Genomic DNA, 19,227 nt, shown 5'->3' with positions numbered 1-19,227 from the left:
GTTGGGATCCTATATTTTTAAATAATATATAGTATTGTTAACCAATAATATATAAAAATAAAAAAAAAAAACCCTAGCTCTTTGTTTCTCTGACCTTTTCTATTGTCTTCTTAAAATATTTCATTTATTTCTACTCTGCTCTTTGTTATATTCCCTTTTTCTTCCAACCTTGGGTTTGGTTTGTTTTCCTCATGGTCTAAAACCAGGTTGTTCACTTACTAAAGTTTCTTAATGATAAATTTGTTAAAGTAAGCACTGATTGCTAAAAAGAACCTTATCAGAACTGATTTTTATGCATACTGTGCTCTGGTATGTTGTACTATATATTTTCACTTGTCTCAGGATATTGTTTAATTTCTCTTTTGAAAGAAATCTGGGTTGTTTCTAATTTTTATGTTTTGTTTTTATGATGAAAATTGTGCTTGCAACTCTCAACATAATATAAACTAAAGTAGATTTTGCAGATTAAAATAAATCCAGAAAGAAGATTCTTACTCTATGTGGATTAGTCTATTACATGGATTACCAATAAGATGCAATACTGTTAAGATAGAAATTCAGATGTTTTTGAGAAAAAAGAGTAACCCTCTGTCTTAAAAAGATGAATTGAAAATTCACATTTAACTATTCCTTAATGAGGATCACTCCATTCTGTATGTCTTATATATTTTTTCATGCTTGTACAACTAACTATACAAAATAAATTTTGATATCAGCCACTTAAAATCTACTTACCTGAAAGTAATTATCTCCTCAATTTCACACTTACAAATATTAAGTAATTTTACTGTTGCCACTACATCTTATAGTGCACTTGATAGTTGTAAGAAATGCAGAGTTTTCTATTGTTTTAATTTATTTAAGTAAGCTGCATTTCTAAAAAAGGCTGTGGAAACAGATGGTTGTTTCTAAAAACAATTTTAATTACTTGTAAAATTAGTAAGTCCAGAGGAAAAATAAGAGTCAAGGTTTTCTTTAATTTCATGCAGCAATATTTAAAAATGATCACACTAAAGGTATTATTTTCTCATATTGAAAGAGAAAACCAGGACACAGATTAAAAGTTAATGAACTGTAAACTGCTTGACTTCAAGATTATAAACTGTTTTCAATATTTGAAGCATACTAATGTTTTTGAGGGATTTTGTTGTGAGATAGAAAAATAGAATGATTATTTGGGGCATCAGATTGATTCTTTTAGACATCAAGAGCCTAAAGAAATTATTAGTGTAACTATTGTTCCCAAACATTTTAAAAGGAGATTAATCTTTTTCTCAGAGGGGATAAACTAAACAAAACCTCAACATATGAGGTTGATACAGCAGTTTTGTTTTATGAATTTAACGTACCACATTTAATATAAAATATATCTACTTGAAAGGTGGAACGCTGTTTTACAAACACACACTTTAGAAATCTTGGAATGTGTATAATAGTAATAAATCTCAGCAATTAAAAATTGAAAAATTAAACAGAACAAAATTACATTTCATTTTATACTTTATGGTTACACAGTTCTGTATAAATTCTGATTTATGCAAAGAAAGAACTATACATGATAAAAGTTTTTATTTGAAATGGCCTACTTTGCAAGTTCAGGCTAGTCTTTAATGAACATAAGATAGCTATAAAACTTTCATTTGAGATTTATAAAAGAAAGTTGGTACATGTAACACATTTTGTATTTTAAATTGAAAACACTTTAAAAAATATTTTTGAATGATTATAATGCAGAACCCAATCCTGACACACTATGAAGAACTACATGTTTCCAGCGAGCACAAAAACAATTTGAACACATTGGTATATAGAGGTGGCATCAAAGATATCTTGTAATTATGCAAGATAATTTGTCCCCTAAATCAGATGTTTGGCTGTAAAATGCAAAATAGGGGCTTTATTTCCAAAAGTGTACTACATCTCAACCCAAATAATCCTAGAAAGAGGCTAACGCACAATAAAACTGCTCTTACATATACATAAAAAACCAGTCAGTCACATGAACTATAAAATGCTTAAAATTTTCTTTCATACCACCAAACTATCATCATGGTTTTGAATACAGAGACTACGTGTATACAGTGACAAAGCATCTCTTTGTACCAGCATCATCTCAGTCCAACAGAATTCTTTACTAACATTGGGTACACTTTTCAAAATGACTACCCATGAATGGCTTTCCATCAATTACATTTTCATTATATTTGAAACTTGCCCCCACACATAGTCTTGTTTGAAATCTACTGACTTTGGGATATGTCAATCAAAAGTAGTAAAGTTACATCTTATATGGCAGACAGTAGCCAAATATAGCTACTGAAAACTTGAAATGGGAGTCCATCTTGAAATGTGCCATAAGTGAGAAAGAGACTCAGGGTTTCAAAGGTTAGTACATAAAATTGCAATTATTTCAATAAATTTTATACTGATTACAGGTCAAACTATAATATTCTGGCTAATTTACACATATACTGTAAAACTAATTTGTTTCATTTTATGTTATTAAATAAATCCTCATTGGGGCTATTTATAGATAAGTGCCAACCCTTCACACAAAGAGGGTGTTTCAACTGTATACAGGAGCAGATATAATATTGATAGAAGGAATTCTATAAGTAAAATTAACTCATTTCAATAGTAAAGAGCCCCATCTTATCAGGACTTTTCTGGGTATCCTGAACCACTGAGGAATTTTCAAGATGATGATACAAATGATTTTTTAAAAGTAAAATAGAAGAGACACAACAGGACTCGCTGCCTTAACTGCAAAGCGCATGATTCATACATGCAAATTTTGTACATTTAAAAAGCCTCCAAGTGGAATATTTTCTACTGAACTTCCAGACATCTCAACACCTTACAACCTACAAAATTCTGCCAAGCATTCTTCAAACCAATCTATTCTCTTAGTAATCAAGAGTATGATTCACTGGGTAGTCCAAATCCATGACTGTTTGATAATACAGTTCATTTCAAGTCCAAGTCCATGACTGTTTGATAATACAGTTCATTTCAAAGCTCTACTGCTAAGAGCTAAGTGCTAAGAGCTAAGTGTAAGGTGGGAAAACCTTACATGTCTCTGTTCTTTCTAAAGGTCAGCTGTAAATCATAAATTTCCTATATTCTGCCTGATTTATGAAAGGTACTTTTATTTCTAAGCAAAACTACAAGATAAGGAATTAAACAAATCTAATCAAGTCTTCTATTGTACTGGAAAAAAATCTGCTTCCTAGGATTTACAAAAGCTGAACAGCATTAATTGACCCAGCCATTGAGCGGAATTTGAAATACTCCATTTTGGCAAGTTTCAGGATAGTGGGGTTTCAACTTTACCAGGGTTGTTAAACTAGAATCAGACTTGAAAATTAAGTAGTCTTGAGACAGCTCAGTTAAGTGGAATTCAAATATTGAAATTGAATGTAAATTGATGGAGCTTGTATGTGTTGGGTGATGGGGTAGAAGTAACAGTTGGAAAAAACCACATTTTTCAGAGTAGAACTGGATTACTCAACCTTCATTCAGTGTGAAATAATCATTAAAAATGTGACATTGGAATTACGTAATGAAGGTAAGTCAATTATGCTAGCAGGGGACTTTCAGCATTAAGTGTGTACCTACCTCCTCTTTTACAATGGAGTCAAATATACTTAATATAACATTTACAAATTTAATCATGTTAAAATAGCACTTACACTGCTGTGAAACCAAAACAATCATCCATCTCTAGAAGTTTTCATGATTTCAACATGAAATTCTGTACCTATAAAGCAATTTCTCATACTCCAATCACTTATAAGCTACATTCTACTTTCTTCTACTATGAATCTAACTATTCTACGTATGCCTCATCTTTGTGGAATCATGACAATATTTGTCTCTCTATGACTGTTTTATTACAAGCTTAAGTGTAATGACTGGCTTATATAGCTAAGTGTAGAAAAATGTCCTAAAGATTCACTTATGTTGTAGCATGCACCAAAATATGCTTTCTTTTTAAGGCTGAGTAATATTCACTTCACTGTGTTAATTTGTATTCGCTTAATGATCAGTGATGTTTCACAATAAGTGAAAGGTCTGAGCACTTATTGTAAACATTATGTGTCAGGGTTTATTTCTGGGCTTTTTATTCCATCTCACTGGTATATATATCTGACTTCATACCAGTACTACACTATTTTGATTACTGTGGCCTTGGTAAGTTTTAATGATAAAATGATCTCCCTTCAATTTTGTTCTCCTTTTTTTTAAAAGATGGCTTCTGTTACTCAGTATTTCTTCAGATGCCATAGAAATTTTGTGATGGGTTTTCTACTTTTGTAAAAAATAAAAGAATCCATTGGAATTTTCCCAGGAATTGAACCTTTAAATTGCTATAGGTACAACTGAAAAGTCAACAATATTTGATGTCTTCCAATCCACGAACATAGGATGGTTTCCCATTTATTTGCGTTATTTAATGATATTTTCACCACTGAAATTAAGTGTGTATAAGTTGCTATGTTAAACACTATAGTGGGTTGTTCCTCAAAAAATCAAACATAGAATTGTGTGTATGTGTGTGTGAGATGTAGGCGTCTTTTCATGATCTTGGCTAAATCCAATAATCCAATCCTATTTTTTTTTTTAATCTTTATTGATGTTATTGTAGAGAGAACTGGGTTTTTTTTCTCCTACTTTTTGATTATTTGTTGTGGAATATGGAGATGTGACTGACTTGTGTCTTAATTTTATATTCTGAAAATTTGCTGAGTTTCTTACTTATAACAATCTGTTTTTTGAGGGTTTTTTTTTTTGAATCTTTAGGAGTTTCTACATATAAAACCATGATATCTGTGAATAGGAATAATTTTACTTCTTTCTTTTTAATTTGAATGTCTTTTCTTTCTCTTGCTTAATTTCTCGGTGTATTAGTCATTTGAAGTTGTCATAAACTGGGTGGTTTAAACAATAAAAATTTATTTTCTCATGGTTATGGAGAATGGAGACCCAAGGTTGGTGTGCTCGTGGGCTGGTTTCTCTAGAAGTCACTCTCCTTGGCTTGCAGCTAGCAGTTTTATTAGTGTTCTACTATGACTTTCTCTGTGTGTGCAACTTAGGATTCTCTTCTTCCTCAGTAGAACTGACATATGACCTTATTGAGCCGTAGTTAACTCGTTAGATGATAAAGGCCTATTCAAATACAGTCACATCGGGTGCTGCAAATTCAACAAACATCAAAATAAAGAGAGAAAGGTAGAGTGGAGCGACAAAATTCTGTCAGTCTTAGAAGTTTCACTGTTATGGTGAATAGAAGTAGTGACTGTGAGCATTCATTTCCCCCCCAACTTAGAGGAAAGCTTTCAGCTTTTCATCCATGAGTATGATATTAACTATAAGTTTTTTATATATAGTTGCTCTTATATTGAGGTAGCTTTCTCTACAGTTTGTTGACTATCATGGAAAAATAAATTTTTTGGGGTCAATGCTTTTTCTGCATCAATTGAAATAATCATGCAAATATCACTTGTTCTGTTAATGTGGTATACCAATTGTGTTTTGTTAGCTTACTGTGAAGAAATTTTTCAATTATAAGAGATATTGGGCTTTTAAAAAAAATTCACGTTTGGTCTTATACTGTAGTATAGTGTAATACTAGTCTCACAGAATGAGTTTGGAAGTACTCCTTCCAACTCAATTTTCTAGAACAGTTTTAGGAGGGTGGTTTTAACCTTTTTCTTAAGATGTGATAGAATCTTTCAGTGAAGCACTGTGGTTCTATACTTTTCTTTATTGGGAGGTCATTGATTACTCTTTCAATCTCCTTATCTACTATTGGCCTGTCAGATTTTTTATTTCTTTCTGCTTGGTTCACTGTATTTCTAAAAACTTGTCCATTTGTCATCTAGGTTATTCAATTGATTGGTATACAACTGACCATAATAATAGTTTATAATCCTTTTTATTTCTATAAAACAGTAGTAATACCCTCTCATTTCCAAGACTAGTTATTTGGGTCTTCTCTCTCTTCCTTCTCAATCTAGTTAAAGGTTGTCAATTTTGCTTAACTTTTCATAGAATTCTTGATTTTGCTGACTTTCTCTACTATTACTTCATTCTCCACTTTGTCTCTACTCTCATGCTGCTTACTTCCTTCTGCTAGCCTTGGACTTAGTTTGTCTTTTATTAGTTTGTTAAAATGCAAAGTTAAGTTGTTGAACTGACTTTTTTTAATGGAAGCTATTATGCAATACATTTTCTTTTTTAATCCACCCTGACAATATGTCTTTTAATTTGTATATTTAGGCCACTGATTTTTAAGTATTGTGGTTTTAATTGAGCAGGATAAACACATTCTATTCTTCTTATTATCTTAGTAACTATATTATTTTTAACTATATTTTAAATATATTTTTACCTTTCTTAGTAGTTTGCAATATACAATGGATGTAGATTCACTTTCAAGTAAGACTTCATGGATAGTGTAAGTACTTTATAATAACAAAATCATTCAAAATCTTGCCTCATGTTCCTAGTATCCCTGCTGTTAGTCATTTAACTTAGATATAGGCAATTGTATGTGTGTCTGACACACATATGTACATATATAAGCATTTATAAATATACACACTCAAGTACATTGTTTCGACTATTATTTTAAACAAATGATTATCTGTTAGGTATATTAAGAATAAAAATATAGAAGTTTTTGTTATGTATTCATTTATGGAAGGTCTATTGAAAGATTCCTTCAATGTTTGTCTGAGAAAAAGGTTCTCCTTTACTGTTGAAGGATAAATTTTGCTGGGTACAGAATTTTAAGTGGTTGAGGAATTTTTTTTTTCCTCTCAAAGCTTTAAAAATTCACTACACTCGGGCCCTCCCTGGTGGCGCAGCGGCTTAAAGCACTGCACTAAGAATCTAAAGCCGCTTCCGCATGAGTTCGATTCCCGCCTGCCCCGGAGGTGACCACATGGCGTGGCAGACCTCTCCTGACCCCTCCTGACCCGCCCGCTGCTCCCCTTAGCAGTGTACTTCGTCGATCTGCCTGTTCTGCTCCCCACTCTGTCTCTGGTGAAGCCTCTCGCCGCCCCTGAGCCTCTGGCCTGTACCCCAGTTCTATATGCACAAATAAATAAATCTTTAAAAAAAAAATTCACTACACTCGCTTCCTGTTTGTATGGTTTCTGAAACATAAGCTGTCATTCTCATCTTTGTTATTCCATTGGTGAGGGGTAGTTTTCATTCCTCTGGCTTCCTTCAAGATTTTTTTCTCTGTCTTTGATTTTCTACAGTTTGGCTATGGCTGCTCAAGTGCAGCTTTGTTCAATCTATAGCTGTTATCCTGCTTAATAGTCTCTGTTTTCTGCAACTATGATTTGATGTGTGGCATTAACTGGGGAGAATATTCAGTCATAATCATTGTTCTTCAGGTATTTCCTTTGTACCTTTCTTTCTGGTGTTCTCATGATGTGCATGTTATAACTTTCGCAGTTATTACACAATTTTGAGATATTCTGTACCTTCTTTTTGGCTTTTATGTTCTTTGCTTTTGCATTTTTGAAGTTTCTGTTGACATATTCTTAAGCTCAGAGATTTTTTTTTTAAATATGTCCCTGTCTACAAATGAGTCCATCAAAAGCATTCTGTTGCAGTGTTTTTGATTTGTAACATTTCTTTTTGAGTCTTTCTTAGCATTGCCACTTCTCTGCTTATATTGGCCATCTGTTCTTGCATACTGCCTAGTGTATGCACTAGAGTCTTTAGCATATTAATTATAGTTGCTTTAAAGTCCTGGTCTGATAATTCCAACATCCCTGCTATATCTGAGCCTAGTTCTGATACTTGTTCTGTCTCTCCAAACCATGATTACTACCTTTCAATATGCCTTATTATTTTCTTGTGTTAGTGAAAAATGATGTGGGAAAAGCAACTGCTAAAATCAACCCTTGAAATGTGGTGGTGAGGTGAGAAGGATAGAAGCATTCTTTGGTTTGATGTTCTATTCTCAGTCTTTAGCATGCCTATGCCTCTGATCTATGATTCTCACATGAGCTTTCTCAGTATCTCAAGCAAAGCTCTCAGTCCCTTCTACCTCACTGCTTGCAAACTCAGTGAGACAGTCTAGCCTCTGATTTTCACTCCATATTCAAGTTAGGTGGTCTGAGCCTGACAAGATTGGTACACATTCTCTAATTAACCTTACCTACTACACCTTGTACTTTGGTTGCAGAGTGGATTCTTGATTTCACTGACTCAGTACAATGTATGCATATACATTACAGAAGGGAATATGAATCTGGTACTAAACTCTGAACTTCAATCATCACCATGAGTATCATTATTACTTAACTTCTTAATCCGAAAAGGTAGGTATTATTGTCTCAGACAGGTGAACTTCACATGGGCAGGACCCAGTGTAAGAGGTCTAATAGGACTCTTTGGAGAAGGTGGGGATTCTCTGATTTAGGAGGTTTGGGAGTCACTATGACCTCAATAGGGACGCCCACAGAACACATAGGCAGAGCCAGAGGTCAAGCCTTTATTCAAGTCCAAGGGGCTAATGAGAGTTCAGTAATGATTAGCAATTTTTAATTGCCAGGTTGTGTCAGCCAGTGGGAATATCAAAATGATCAAGTCCCTTTTAAGGGACTCATAGTCCAGCAGGGGAAATGGAGGCTATATATAATAATGGATAAGACATTTTTTATGGAGGACTGTAACACTCAATGGATTTGTGCACAAAAAATGGAAGATCAAAGAGGAGGTAAGAATTCATACTGTACATGCTGAATCATAGTACAAGAAATTTTAATGACTGACAGTGATGGGGTGGTAGATGGTGGTGGTTGTTATTTAATCTTATAAATTTATAAAACACTTGAAATCTGACTTAGTGGGTGAATTTTATAGTATGTTAATTACACCTCAATAAATTTGTTTTATAAAAATGAGGGTAATGGGCCCTCCCTGGTGGCACAGCGGGTTAAAGCACTGCACTAAGAAGCTTAAGCCACTTCCGCATGGGTTCGATTCCCGCCTGCCCCGAGGAGATCCACACGGCGCAGCAGATCTTTTCTGACCCGCCCGCTGCTCCCCTCAGCAGTGTACCTGTCTATCTGCCTGTTCTGTGCCCCACTCTGTCTCTGGCGAATCCTCTCACCCTCCACATCTCTGGCTTGTACCCCAGTTCTGTATGAGTAAATAAATAAATCTTTAAAAAAAATGAGGGTAATGGTTAAATGCAGGAACAGAGCATTAAAACGAATACCATATTCACATATATAATGTTGCTGTTAGATGATTGTTCAAAAATAAAGTGAAGAATGAACTTATAAAAAGTGTTTGACTTGTTTCTATTATTTACCTCACATTATGTCATAAGCAGGATCATTTTAAAATGGATCTTTTTCACTTACCAGAAATAGAAAAAACAACAACAAACATATCCTGCAGTCAGATTTAAAAATGCTGCTGAAAACAGAAAATACATTTTATTTTCTAAAAATACAGTAGTGTGTCACAGTCATCTTAACTGTAAAAGATAATACACTTTCATTAAAATATCAAGCTCCTTCACTAGCCCCTCCTCACCAACGAGATCACAGCCCGATGTGAGGAGGATGTAGGCTACAGCCTGAGCTTCTGAAATAAAGGACCTGCGTGTATACACAATGATGGCAGCATGCTTTCCAAACTCAGAGAAACTTATCTGCAGATATCAAAGTAGTTTTAAAAAAAAGTTGTTGTAAATACACTGGGTCAACTCAAATGTTGAATGTCTCCAACAATTTACTAACATATATAATGGGCACTTAAAAATTAACTTGATTTCAAAAGCATTGATCTGTTCAATAAAAGTTTTTTCACCTCTGAAAATGTCTGTACGTATGTATATTACAATGTACATGTAAAATGCTTAATGAAATGTTCAAGGCACTACATTAGCACACACATCATGCTTCATTTAGAAATGACATTCATTATGTTTTCTTCTGATATCATTCCAAAGTGATATTATATAAAAAATAAATCATGAGTATATTAGGACAAACACTTTCCTTATATCCCAGCCTCCATAATTTTTTGCGCCTCAGTGATTCTAAAATTGCTTTAGGACAAGTAGGCTACTAACAGTATAATCACATTCCATCTGCTCACCAACCTGTCTGCTCTGAGTATTCTGAAGTTAAATGTGAAGTGAAGTTAATATTTGTAAATTATATCACTTTCCACATCATCTTCATGGATATTAAAACTATTGTAACCAAAAAAACCTTCAAAACTTAAAGTACACACCTCATTCTCATCACTGAGAGACACCACTTACACAAAAAGCAGGCAATTATTTCTTCAATGTGTCTTTTTAATGCTCAGAATTAGACGGTGGCTTTTTTTTCTAGTTTCCTATATACAGAACTTGAGATGGCTGAGAAAAATTAGGTACTCACAGATGATTCAGAATCTTAGTAGAATTATATTTCACAGAGCTACATGAAAGAATCTTGCTGAATTCTAAACCCTGGAATCGTTCTTCCTTTAAATTTCAAAATCCAATCTCTAAATATACAATGAATATCTAGAAATACTGATTTACATTCAGTATTATATTTAGTAACATTTCTTTGAAGTGGTATTAATTCTGTAGCTGCAAATCCCCTTTATGTTAATGAGCACTTTTCTATTACTATGGTATTTCTCTTGATTTCTTAATCTAATATAATTCATTTTTATTGACTATAAATAAAACAATCACATTAATATTATCCCAATCATGTACACTATACTATGTATAGGCTAACCCTTAGGTAACATTCACATAGTTTGTCTTCTTAATTTGTGATGGAAATCCTAGCATTAGATTTATTATTTTATGTTGAGTCCAGCATGATACCATATTCTCCATGCTAGAGTATGAGGATATCTGTTAAGAACATGAGACTGTTAAATCACAGCCTAGTATATAATGAGACACAAAGCATATCTAGAAAATGTTTAATAGTCTGAGTACTTCAATGGAGTATGGAGTTGTATTTCTTCTTTACATTCAAATATCTCACACAGTCTTTTCCATGGCTTTTCCTTTCATCCTAACATAAACTACCTTACTCTTATACTGACACACTCAAAGGTAATTTTTCTTCATATATTTACTATATTTATTGCATCTATAACCATTGATCAACTGATGACATCTTCTCTTTGCCTTAATTTTCTCATGAGTAATTATATTACCAACCTACAGGTGATTACCTTGAATTTAAAATAAGAATCACTTTTGGACTCCTTATTTCAAAGTACCACATACATGTCTTGATCCAAACTAACTTGATTAAGAAAGTTTCCTTTACCTATATCTACCAGTAAGAAACACTATTCTGACTAACAGCTTCATATATCTAGATTTACTTAAGTATTAGGATAAAAAAACTTACAAACAGGATCACACATATAAGAATGAACTGTCATATTTCACCATTTTTAAGGAATAAAATACTTTCACTTCAAGGTTAAAAAATAAAATAAAACAAAGACACACCTTATTCTTTAGGATAATAAGCTTAAATTTAAAAGCCACACATAGGGAATTTTAACTCTTCCTGGAAAACTCCAATGTTAGCAAACAAAAAATCAGAGAGAATTATAGCAAATGAGAAAATGGTTTTAAAAATGCAGAGCATTAAATTATAGCTGTAATCTAGAGTGGTTCATTTAAACCATCTAAGAGAAAAACTCTTAGTGGAAAACTACTTTTGAGATAAATAAGACTACCTTTTTGAAATGAGCCATTTCCTATAGTGCAAAAATTGAAATTACAATTTAATTGACATATAGTATTGCCTAAAATAAAATTGGAACCAGTATTAAGCTAATATGAAAAGGAGCGAAATGATGAAAGTAAAAGAAACCTAGAAAGATTCCTTTCTAGGAAAACTTTTTTAAAAGACTGCACAGTAGAGAAATTTTGGAAGCAGTTATCAATTTCAGATTCATACTCTTACCTTGAACAGGGTGGAGAGGGATGCAAAAGTACATTATTTAAAACTAGTTCTAATTAAAGTGAGAATGGATACATGAATTATATATGTGTGTATGTATTATATATCTGTATTATATACATATACATATAAATTATATATGCAGATATATATGCACATATGTAAAATGCACACACATATTTTAACCAGGGCAACATAGGTTTCTTGCAATTCTTAAATATTGTGGTACATGAAATTAAAAGGTAAAAAGATGAATTTCTTAATAAATAGTATTGCACTGTTTTATTGTCTTTTATCAGTTAATTGTCACATGTATTCTCTGAAGATTCTCACATAGCTAAATTTTAAATAATTTTAACATAAGTTATAAATTCCCATATTTAGGTCAACTCACCATACTCTGTCCCATTCCAGTGAAAAAATAACTTATTCCTTACTCTTTTTTATCATTTTTTGGGGAGATTTATTTATTTCTGTATACAGAACTGGGGTATAGCCCAGAGATGCAGGGGTGGTGAGAGGATTCACCAGAGACAGAGCCGGGAGCAGAACAGGCAGACTGAGGAAGTACACTGCTGAGGGGAGCAGTGGGCAGCTCATGAGAGGTCTGCTGTGCCACGTGGTCACCTCCAGGGTGGGGATCAAACTCATGCAGAAGGGGCTTTAGCTTCTTAGTGCTGTGCTTTAACCTGCTGTGCGACCAGGGAGGGCCCTTTTTTATCATTTGTATTAGAATATAAAATTATTTAAAGCCAGGGAAAATGTCATACTTCTGTTCATCACAAATCTGGATTCTGCCTAATCCAAAGTTTAACAAATAGATGTTTTGTGAACATTGAACCACTGAGCAAAGAAACTGGGGAAGAAGTGGTCACTACTTCCTTGCATAAGGGAGCTGAGGCCTTCACTATGCATTCTTCACTGAAATTTTTGTTTTCTACTTTGCACAATCCTCCCCAACACATACACCTAATGTTGTGTTCGCATTTGGCCGAGAACCTATGTCTATTTCTTTTCCTTCTTTCTTTTTTAAATTGAGCTAAGCCTGTGATTGAGAGGCATACATCACACTTCTCAGATGCATGAACATGTATCTTTTTCACTGCTGCATCCAGGGTACAACCCTGGATCAAAGTCTGAAGCAGCTGCTTAATGATTGTCTGTGGAATAATCAATGAATGATCCTTGTCACCTAACTTGCAGGGTCAGAAACACTAGTAATTCCAGGAACACTCAATCAGATTAAAAATTTAGTATAAAACTCTTAATTTCCACTGTATCAGTGGATGGCATAGAAACACTCAGACATAGTCCCTGTCCAACAAAGATTTTATAATTAGAGACTGGCTCCAGAGAAGTGGGGGTAGCAGGGCACTGTCAGGGGAGCCAAACTTCCCAAGGAAGCTGGTCCTGGGTCTGTGGCTATATTAATTGTCTGACTTTGGGTGTGTGAATGAATGCTTCTATAAAGTAAAAATGCTGGACTAGATAGTAGAATGTTTTAAACAATAAAACTTGAGAGTATAATACCTTCTAGAAAAGAAATATTAAGTTGAACTCCAAATACATATTTTAAAAGGGTAAAGTGGCATTGACTTTTTACCTTGAAATAAAATAATTTTATTCCTTAAAAATGATGAACCATGGCAGTTCACTCTTAGATGAGTTATTCTGTTTATATATTTTTTATCCTAGTTACTGAAGCTTGTGAGAGAGATGGGCAAGAAGAAGTTGATTCCCTCATCTTCCCCCTTTCCTTTACTCACAGTAACCAGGGAGGCTCCCAGACATCTTCCTGGGACCCTAGAGCTCCAGTGGAATCCAGTTGGAAAACCAATGAACTGAAAACTTCTGAGATCCCTCCAGTTATAACATTCCATTAACCTATAACTGTATTTCTTCTAAGGTTTTAAAAGCAACACCAAGAAAGCACCTATGCAAGTTTACGTTACCCTACAAACAAAAAGGGAGCACCTTTCTTACTGTTGTCTAGACCACACAGTTGTGAGGCTGATCTTTGAGGAAATGCAATCCTTGTACTTCCTTTCTATAGTCTTTTATGGAGACCTGATTACATAAGCACAGTGCTCCGCAAATTCCCTTTGACCAAAGGGACAAATGCAGACATATAACATTTCCTTAAAGAGCTTACAGTCGTGTAAAATAATAGTACAAATAACTATAATGGCAAGTAGGAACTGATGATGTCATTAGTTGAAGTGAGTGGATGTTGAAGGGTTTGGATTATTTCTGGCTGGTAACAACATGAAAAAGTTCTTGGAAAAGGGTGTGAGCTGGGCTTTAAAGGATGGAAGTCTCTAAACACAAAGGTGTCATAGTGAAGGTGGTGATACAGATTTCAAGCAGAGGATACTTCATGAACATGGGCAAAAAGGCAGCAGTAAACAGTGGGGCAAGTGTGGGGAATTGAGCTCAGGGACAGTGTAATTGAAATGCAGGCTGCGTGAAGAATTATATTCCTGGCAGAATGTGCCGAGCCTAAGTGAAGTTTTAGAGCCAAGGAGTACTTCAGTCATATTCAAGTAAAGGAAAGAGACTTGGGACAGAGGCAGGAATGAAAAGGAGGGCTGTCTGGAGCCATTTATGTATCAGTAATAAGGAGGGGATGTTTGTTAGTCAAAGGAGACAATGAAGTTCCAATCTTCAGGAAATACCAACATTAATGGGTAATAAGAGACAAATGGGTATAAGGACAACTGTTTTATAGTTTTACATATAAAATTATATATGTGGCATTTTTTTAACCAAGGAAAAAGTTTAGTGCTTATTCTGAAGGATCACAAATTGATGAACAACAGGGATTTTTAAAGTATCTTGTTGGGAATACTAGCTTTGAAGCTGTTAAAGAAAAGGTTTTATGATCAAAGTGGAACTCAATGATCAAAAAGGTGGGTGACTGGCCCTTCTCTTTCTGCAGAAATTCAGAGTATATCACATAGACCCATAAACATTTTTTTGCTTAGTATTCTCTAGATATAGCAGTGTTATTTTCACAGAAAATATGCAAAAAATACTAATATATAGTTAAAAAAATTCACAGAACATTAAAATTGAAAAGAACAGTTGTGATTATTTCTTTATAGGTGAAGATAGGCAATTATATGATAAGCAGCTAAAGTGCCTTATTTTTGGTAGATAAGAAAGAATAAATGTGGATATTAAAGTATATGAACAAGAGGGAAATGAAAAAGAAAATGATAAATGAAACAGAGTTTTAAAAGTTACAATGTTAGTTACATTTGAGTGATAACTGACTTTATCCTTAATCTTTGAGAACATTTCTGTGTTAAGTCCAAAAGTAATTACTTCAGATTTTAGGCTATGAATTTTTATTAATTTTAATGAACTTTATTTGAAAGTATAAGCTGCCTTAAATGAATCCTATTTGGTACATATTGAATACATTCAAACATATACACATTACATGCAGGCAAATATTAGTCTCAACTTAAACCTTGAATCCCTAATTTAAAGTACTATTTAACCTTACAATTAGCAGAAACAATTCAGTGGTTTTGATTTTTTTCATTCAATCTTGCATATGCATGAGATGTATCTAATTGCTAAGTCCTCTATTCCCAATGTGCATATGAAAGAGTAAGATTTAACTTCCAAGTTATGATTCTACAAAAGACAGCTCATTGCAGACTGCTACATTATGTGTCGTGGTAGAAAAATATTTATGAACACTTAATATGAGTGAAAACCAAAAGTAAAATGCGCATGTTATTCTATAATTAAAAAGCATATTTTCATCTAATTTGTCAATAACTTCATTTAAAATTAGCAACGATTCTCAGTGCTTTTAAAATTTAATTGTTAACTACTGCATTGATTAGTGAAATTAAACAAGTGTAGTATTGTTAGCCTACATAATTTAGTTTATTGATATCTGTAATAGTATCTCCCATAGTATATACCTGAAAACTACATTTTTTCTATCAAATAGGTTCAGGAAACATTGCAAATTCTATTCACTGGAGACTGACAACAGATGTGGGAATTTGATAAACTCTTGAATTTTGTAGTTAAATTTTCCTTCATTTTTATTTAATCCATTCTTTTTAACCTTATTGATCTATAGAATCCTTTTTGCTTTTTTTTGCATATTTATCCATATCATGGCAAAGTTAGTGTCATAGGAAATAAGATTAGAAAATCCTGATCTATAATAGAGAATTAAAATGAGTAGCAAAATCATCTGTATTAGATTTCTGAATGTATGTAATTGTATCAGATTTTCTACTGAAATACTTTTTAAAAGGATACATTAAAAAAGATTATTAACTGCCTACTGGGCATAGCAACCAGATGAAAAGCACAACAGGAAACATGCTGAGTGTCAAGAAAAAGACATAGATATTCAGTGTTTACCTAAATTTTATGCAAAGAAGGGAAGATACTAGTAAAATGAGAACTTGCCATGCATATTTAATCCGTCCCTGGGATCACCTCCTGGCATAAAGACAGTAAGAAAAGAGCAAGTGGGTCATTTATTAAAAGGCTGGCATCCAGCGTACTTACACTGCCCATTCAAGCTTCTCATTCTTGATTGAGTTGTACAGAGCCTGTAAAGAGAGAAACCAGGATGAATTGTTCTTTTCATTCTGTACCACATTTTGAATTAGCAAATGTCCAAAGTCAATCCAGCACCCCCCACCCCCCCACTCCCCAAGAGGATGGGCCTGATGTCCCTGGGCCATCCTGTTGGCACTTGAGAGGAGCAAGGCACAGGTCACCCGAATGAGCAATGGGAGAGCAGCATTTCATGAAACAGATTTTACACAAAGTAAAAAAATGTACTTTCTAAGTAAATCACCCAGCCCTGCATTATTAACATTAAACCATGTGAATTCTTATTCAAAATTTGATCTCGTAGTTTCATCAGTTTGAATATTGGAGTACTCATACTATTTTCATGTATGGAATACACAGAACTGTTTTTACAACAACTTAATGAACAAAATATTGGAAGGAGCACTGAAAACAGATTATAGAAAAGTATTTCAGAAATTTTAGTTTCTATAGCAATGACTTACGAAGTTTTTGTTATCCTAACTTGGTAATTCTGATTTATAGGCAGTGAGTACTATCCTGGTGTGTGTGAGGTAGCAGAGACAGGACGTTTCCATAAAGCCTTGGTAACAATGACAGTCACATTCAGGTCTGGCATTACATGTAAGGTCCTTGTAATATAGTGGTTTCACTATGACAACTACCCAAGAAAATGCATCTCTACACTTCTACTCTCTAAATTTGAGTAAGATGTTCTAAAGAAATCCCAACTGCATCTCTAAGATATAAAGATGCAACAGCACATTATATTAAAGACAATGATATTTTACTGCAGCAAATTATACTGAAGAAAAAGATATGCTGTGCATAATGGCATTATGATGATGTTGGGACATTTTTCTTCAAAGTAGGACTTGGACCAATTAAGCTCAGCAAAGACTTTATGTTGAAATGGGGGATTAGATGACATTCAACCCCTCATTTTTCAACAGAAAAATGACAGGTTCAGAAAGTTTCCAGGGAGCACAGAAGGCAAGGGCCTTGTAGTCTTATCATCTGCCTTTTAATATGTTATGTGAGAGGCAGAAAGACTACATCAGCAGTGAATCCCCTTTTCAGCAAAACACTTCCAAATTCAGTAAAAATATATTTAGATTGGAGATTTTTAGCATTATTTAAGATTCAGTACATGTACCCTCTGCAAGTATCCTGATAGAATTCTGTGGAAGTTTTTCAGTGTGGCTACATATTTAATTTAACGATTGTATAATTAAGGGAGTTAATTAAAATAAGGGGGCCCTCCCTGGTAGCAAAAAGATTAAAGTTTAACACTGTGAAGCTATCGGCAGCCGCTTCAGCTGCAGTTTGATCCCTGGCCAGGGAGCTGACCCACATGGCGCGACAGACCTCTCCTGACCCACCCGCTGCTCCCCTCAGCCGTGTATTTCACTTGCTCTGCCTGTTCTGTTCCCCATTCTGTCTCTGGGAATCCTCTCAACCCCCATCCCTAGCCTGTATTCCAGTTCTGTATGTATAAATAAATTTTAAAAAATTAGCATAAGAGGTAAGTCAAGGCATGAGACAAATATAAATTGAATTTTCTTTTTATAAAAAGTAAACTTACTGAAAAACTACAATCTGTGGAAAAGACTGTTTTTCAGAAAAATTTACTCAAAAGGTAGAAAACGGAAAATAATATCTAAGCATGTGAGATTTTTCTTAATGCATTCTGCTCCAGAGCAAATTAAAAAAAAAAAATTGCCAAGAAAATATTTTGCTTATAGAGTTGTACTTCAAATTAGAGAATTCTTGTTACTCCATCAACATAGAACACATAGCTCACAACAAAAATCTACTATAAAGTATCTTGTAAAATTCAACAAATTTGCCATGTCCTCTTCCCATATACACATTATAATAGGAAAAATCTAAAAGCTGGATGTTATACTTCTCCTTTTCAGTAACAAAATGATCAAGGGATTTTCCTGAATCATTACAGTACTTTATGATGAGCCATTATTTTTCTTAATAAAAGGAAAACTGACTTTGCAAATGCACCCAACACTCACACACACTTACCACAGCTCCCTATCCTTTTATCTTACACTTAGTTTAAGAACTGACTCCCCTCAACTACTCTCTGTCTTGAGCTCAACACCCACAGTTGGCTTTCCTGCGCAGCCCAGAACCTGTGCTCCAACCAGTCTTTGTTCCACTGAACATTGATTCAATCCTATCCTGATTTTTCCATATCTATATCCCATTTACTAGTAAAGTTTCTTTAGTTTCAAATACCAATTTCCAAAGAAACCATGTTAGGACAAAAGGAACCTAGTAAGTTTATGTAGTCAAATCATAAAAAGATATAGAAAGGTGGTATTGGGAATACAGGAACTCTCCCATCTCCTGTCAACTCTTCTCTTTTGATTCCCCAGTATCTCTATTCCATGTTTGGTTTGTATATGAGAAACTTGTCCACAACAAGTGCCACCTACTTAGATCTTTATGTCTTTCAACAAGAGAATAATAGTTCTTTCTGTTGACTCCAGTTGTACTGGCTTAGGTCACCTGTCCTTCCCATAAACTGGCTGGTCTAGGTGGCTGGGAGATGTGGCCCTATGACTGGGGCTAACCCTGAAGTCAAAGGAGTTAGGTCTCTATTAAAGAGGTGGCATGGAAGTAATCCTGAGCTTCAGCCTCTGTTATTTGTATGTGA

The 19,227-nt window shown here is 34.1% G+C and overlaps 1 protein-coding gene across 1 annotated transcript in view; it reads right to left on the bottom strand.

Moving 5' to 3' along the window:
- PSD3 (pleckstrin and Sec7 domain containing 3) overlaps window positions 1–19,227 on the bottom strand; it is a 248,900-nt gene that overhangs the window by 78,663 nt on the left and 151,010 nt on the right. Inside the window, exon 8 of the mRNA XM_012724889.1 lies at window positions 16,521–16,564. Within this exon, the coding sequence (XP_012580343.1) occupies window positions 16,521–16,564 (44 nt within the window). The remainder of the gene's footprint in view (window positions 1–16,520; window positions 16,565–19,227) is intronic.

The sequence above is a fragment of the Condylura cristata genome, unplaced genomic scaffold, assembly GCF_000260355.1.
Source record: "Condylura cristata isolate star-nosed mole 26May11 unplaced genomic scaffold, ConCri1.0 scaffold00014, whole genome shotgun sequence".
NCBI classification, from domain to species: domain Eukaryota; kingdom Metazoa; phylum Chordata; class Mammalia; order Eulipotyphla; family Talpidae; genus Condylura; species Condylura cristata.
Note: the sequence above shows the minus strand (reverse complement) of the source record. Positions and strands in the feature narration are given on the sequence as shown.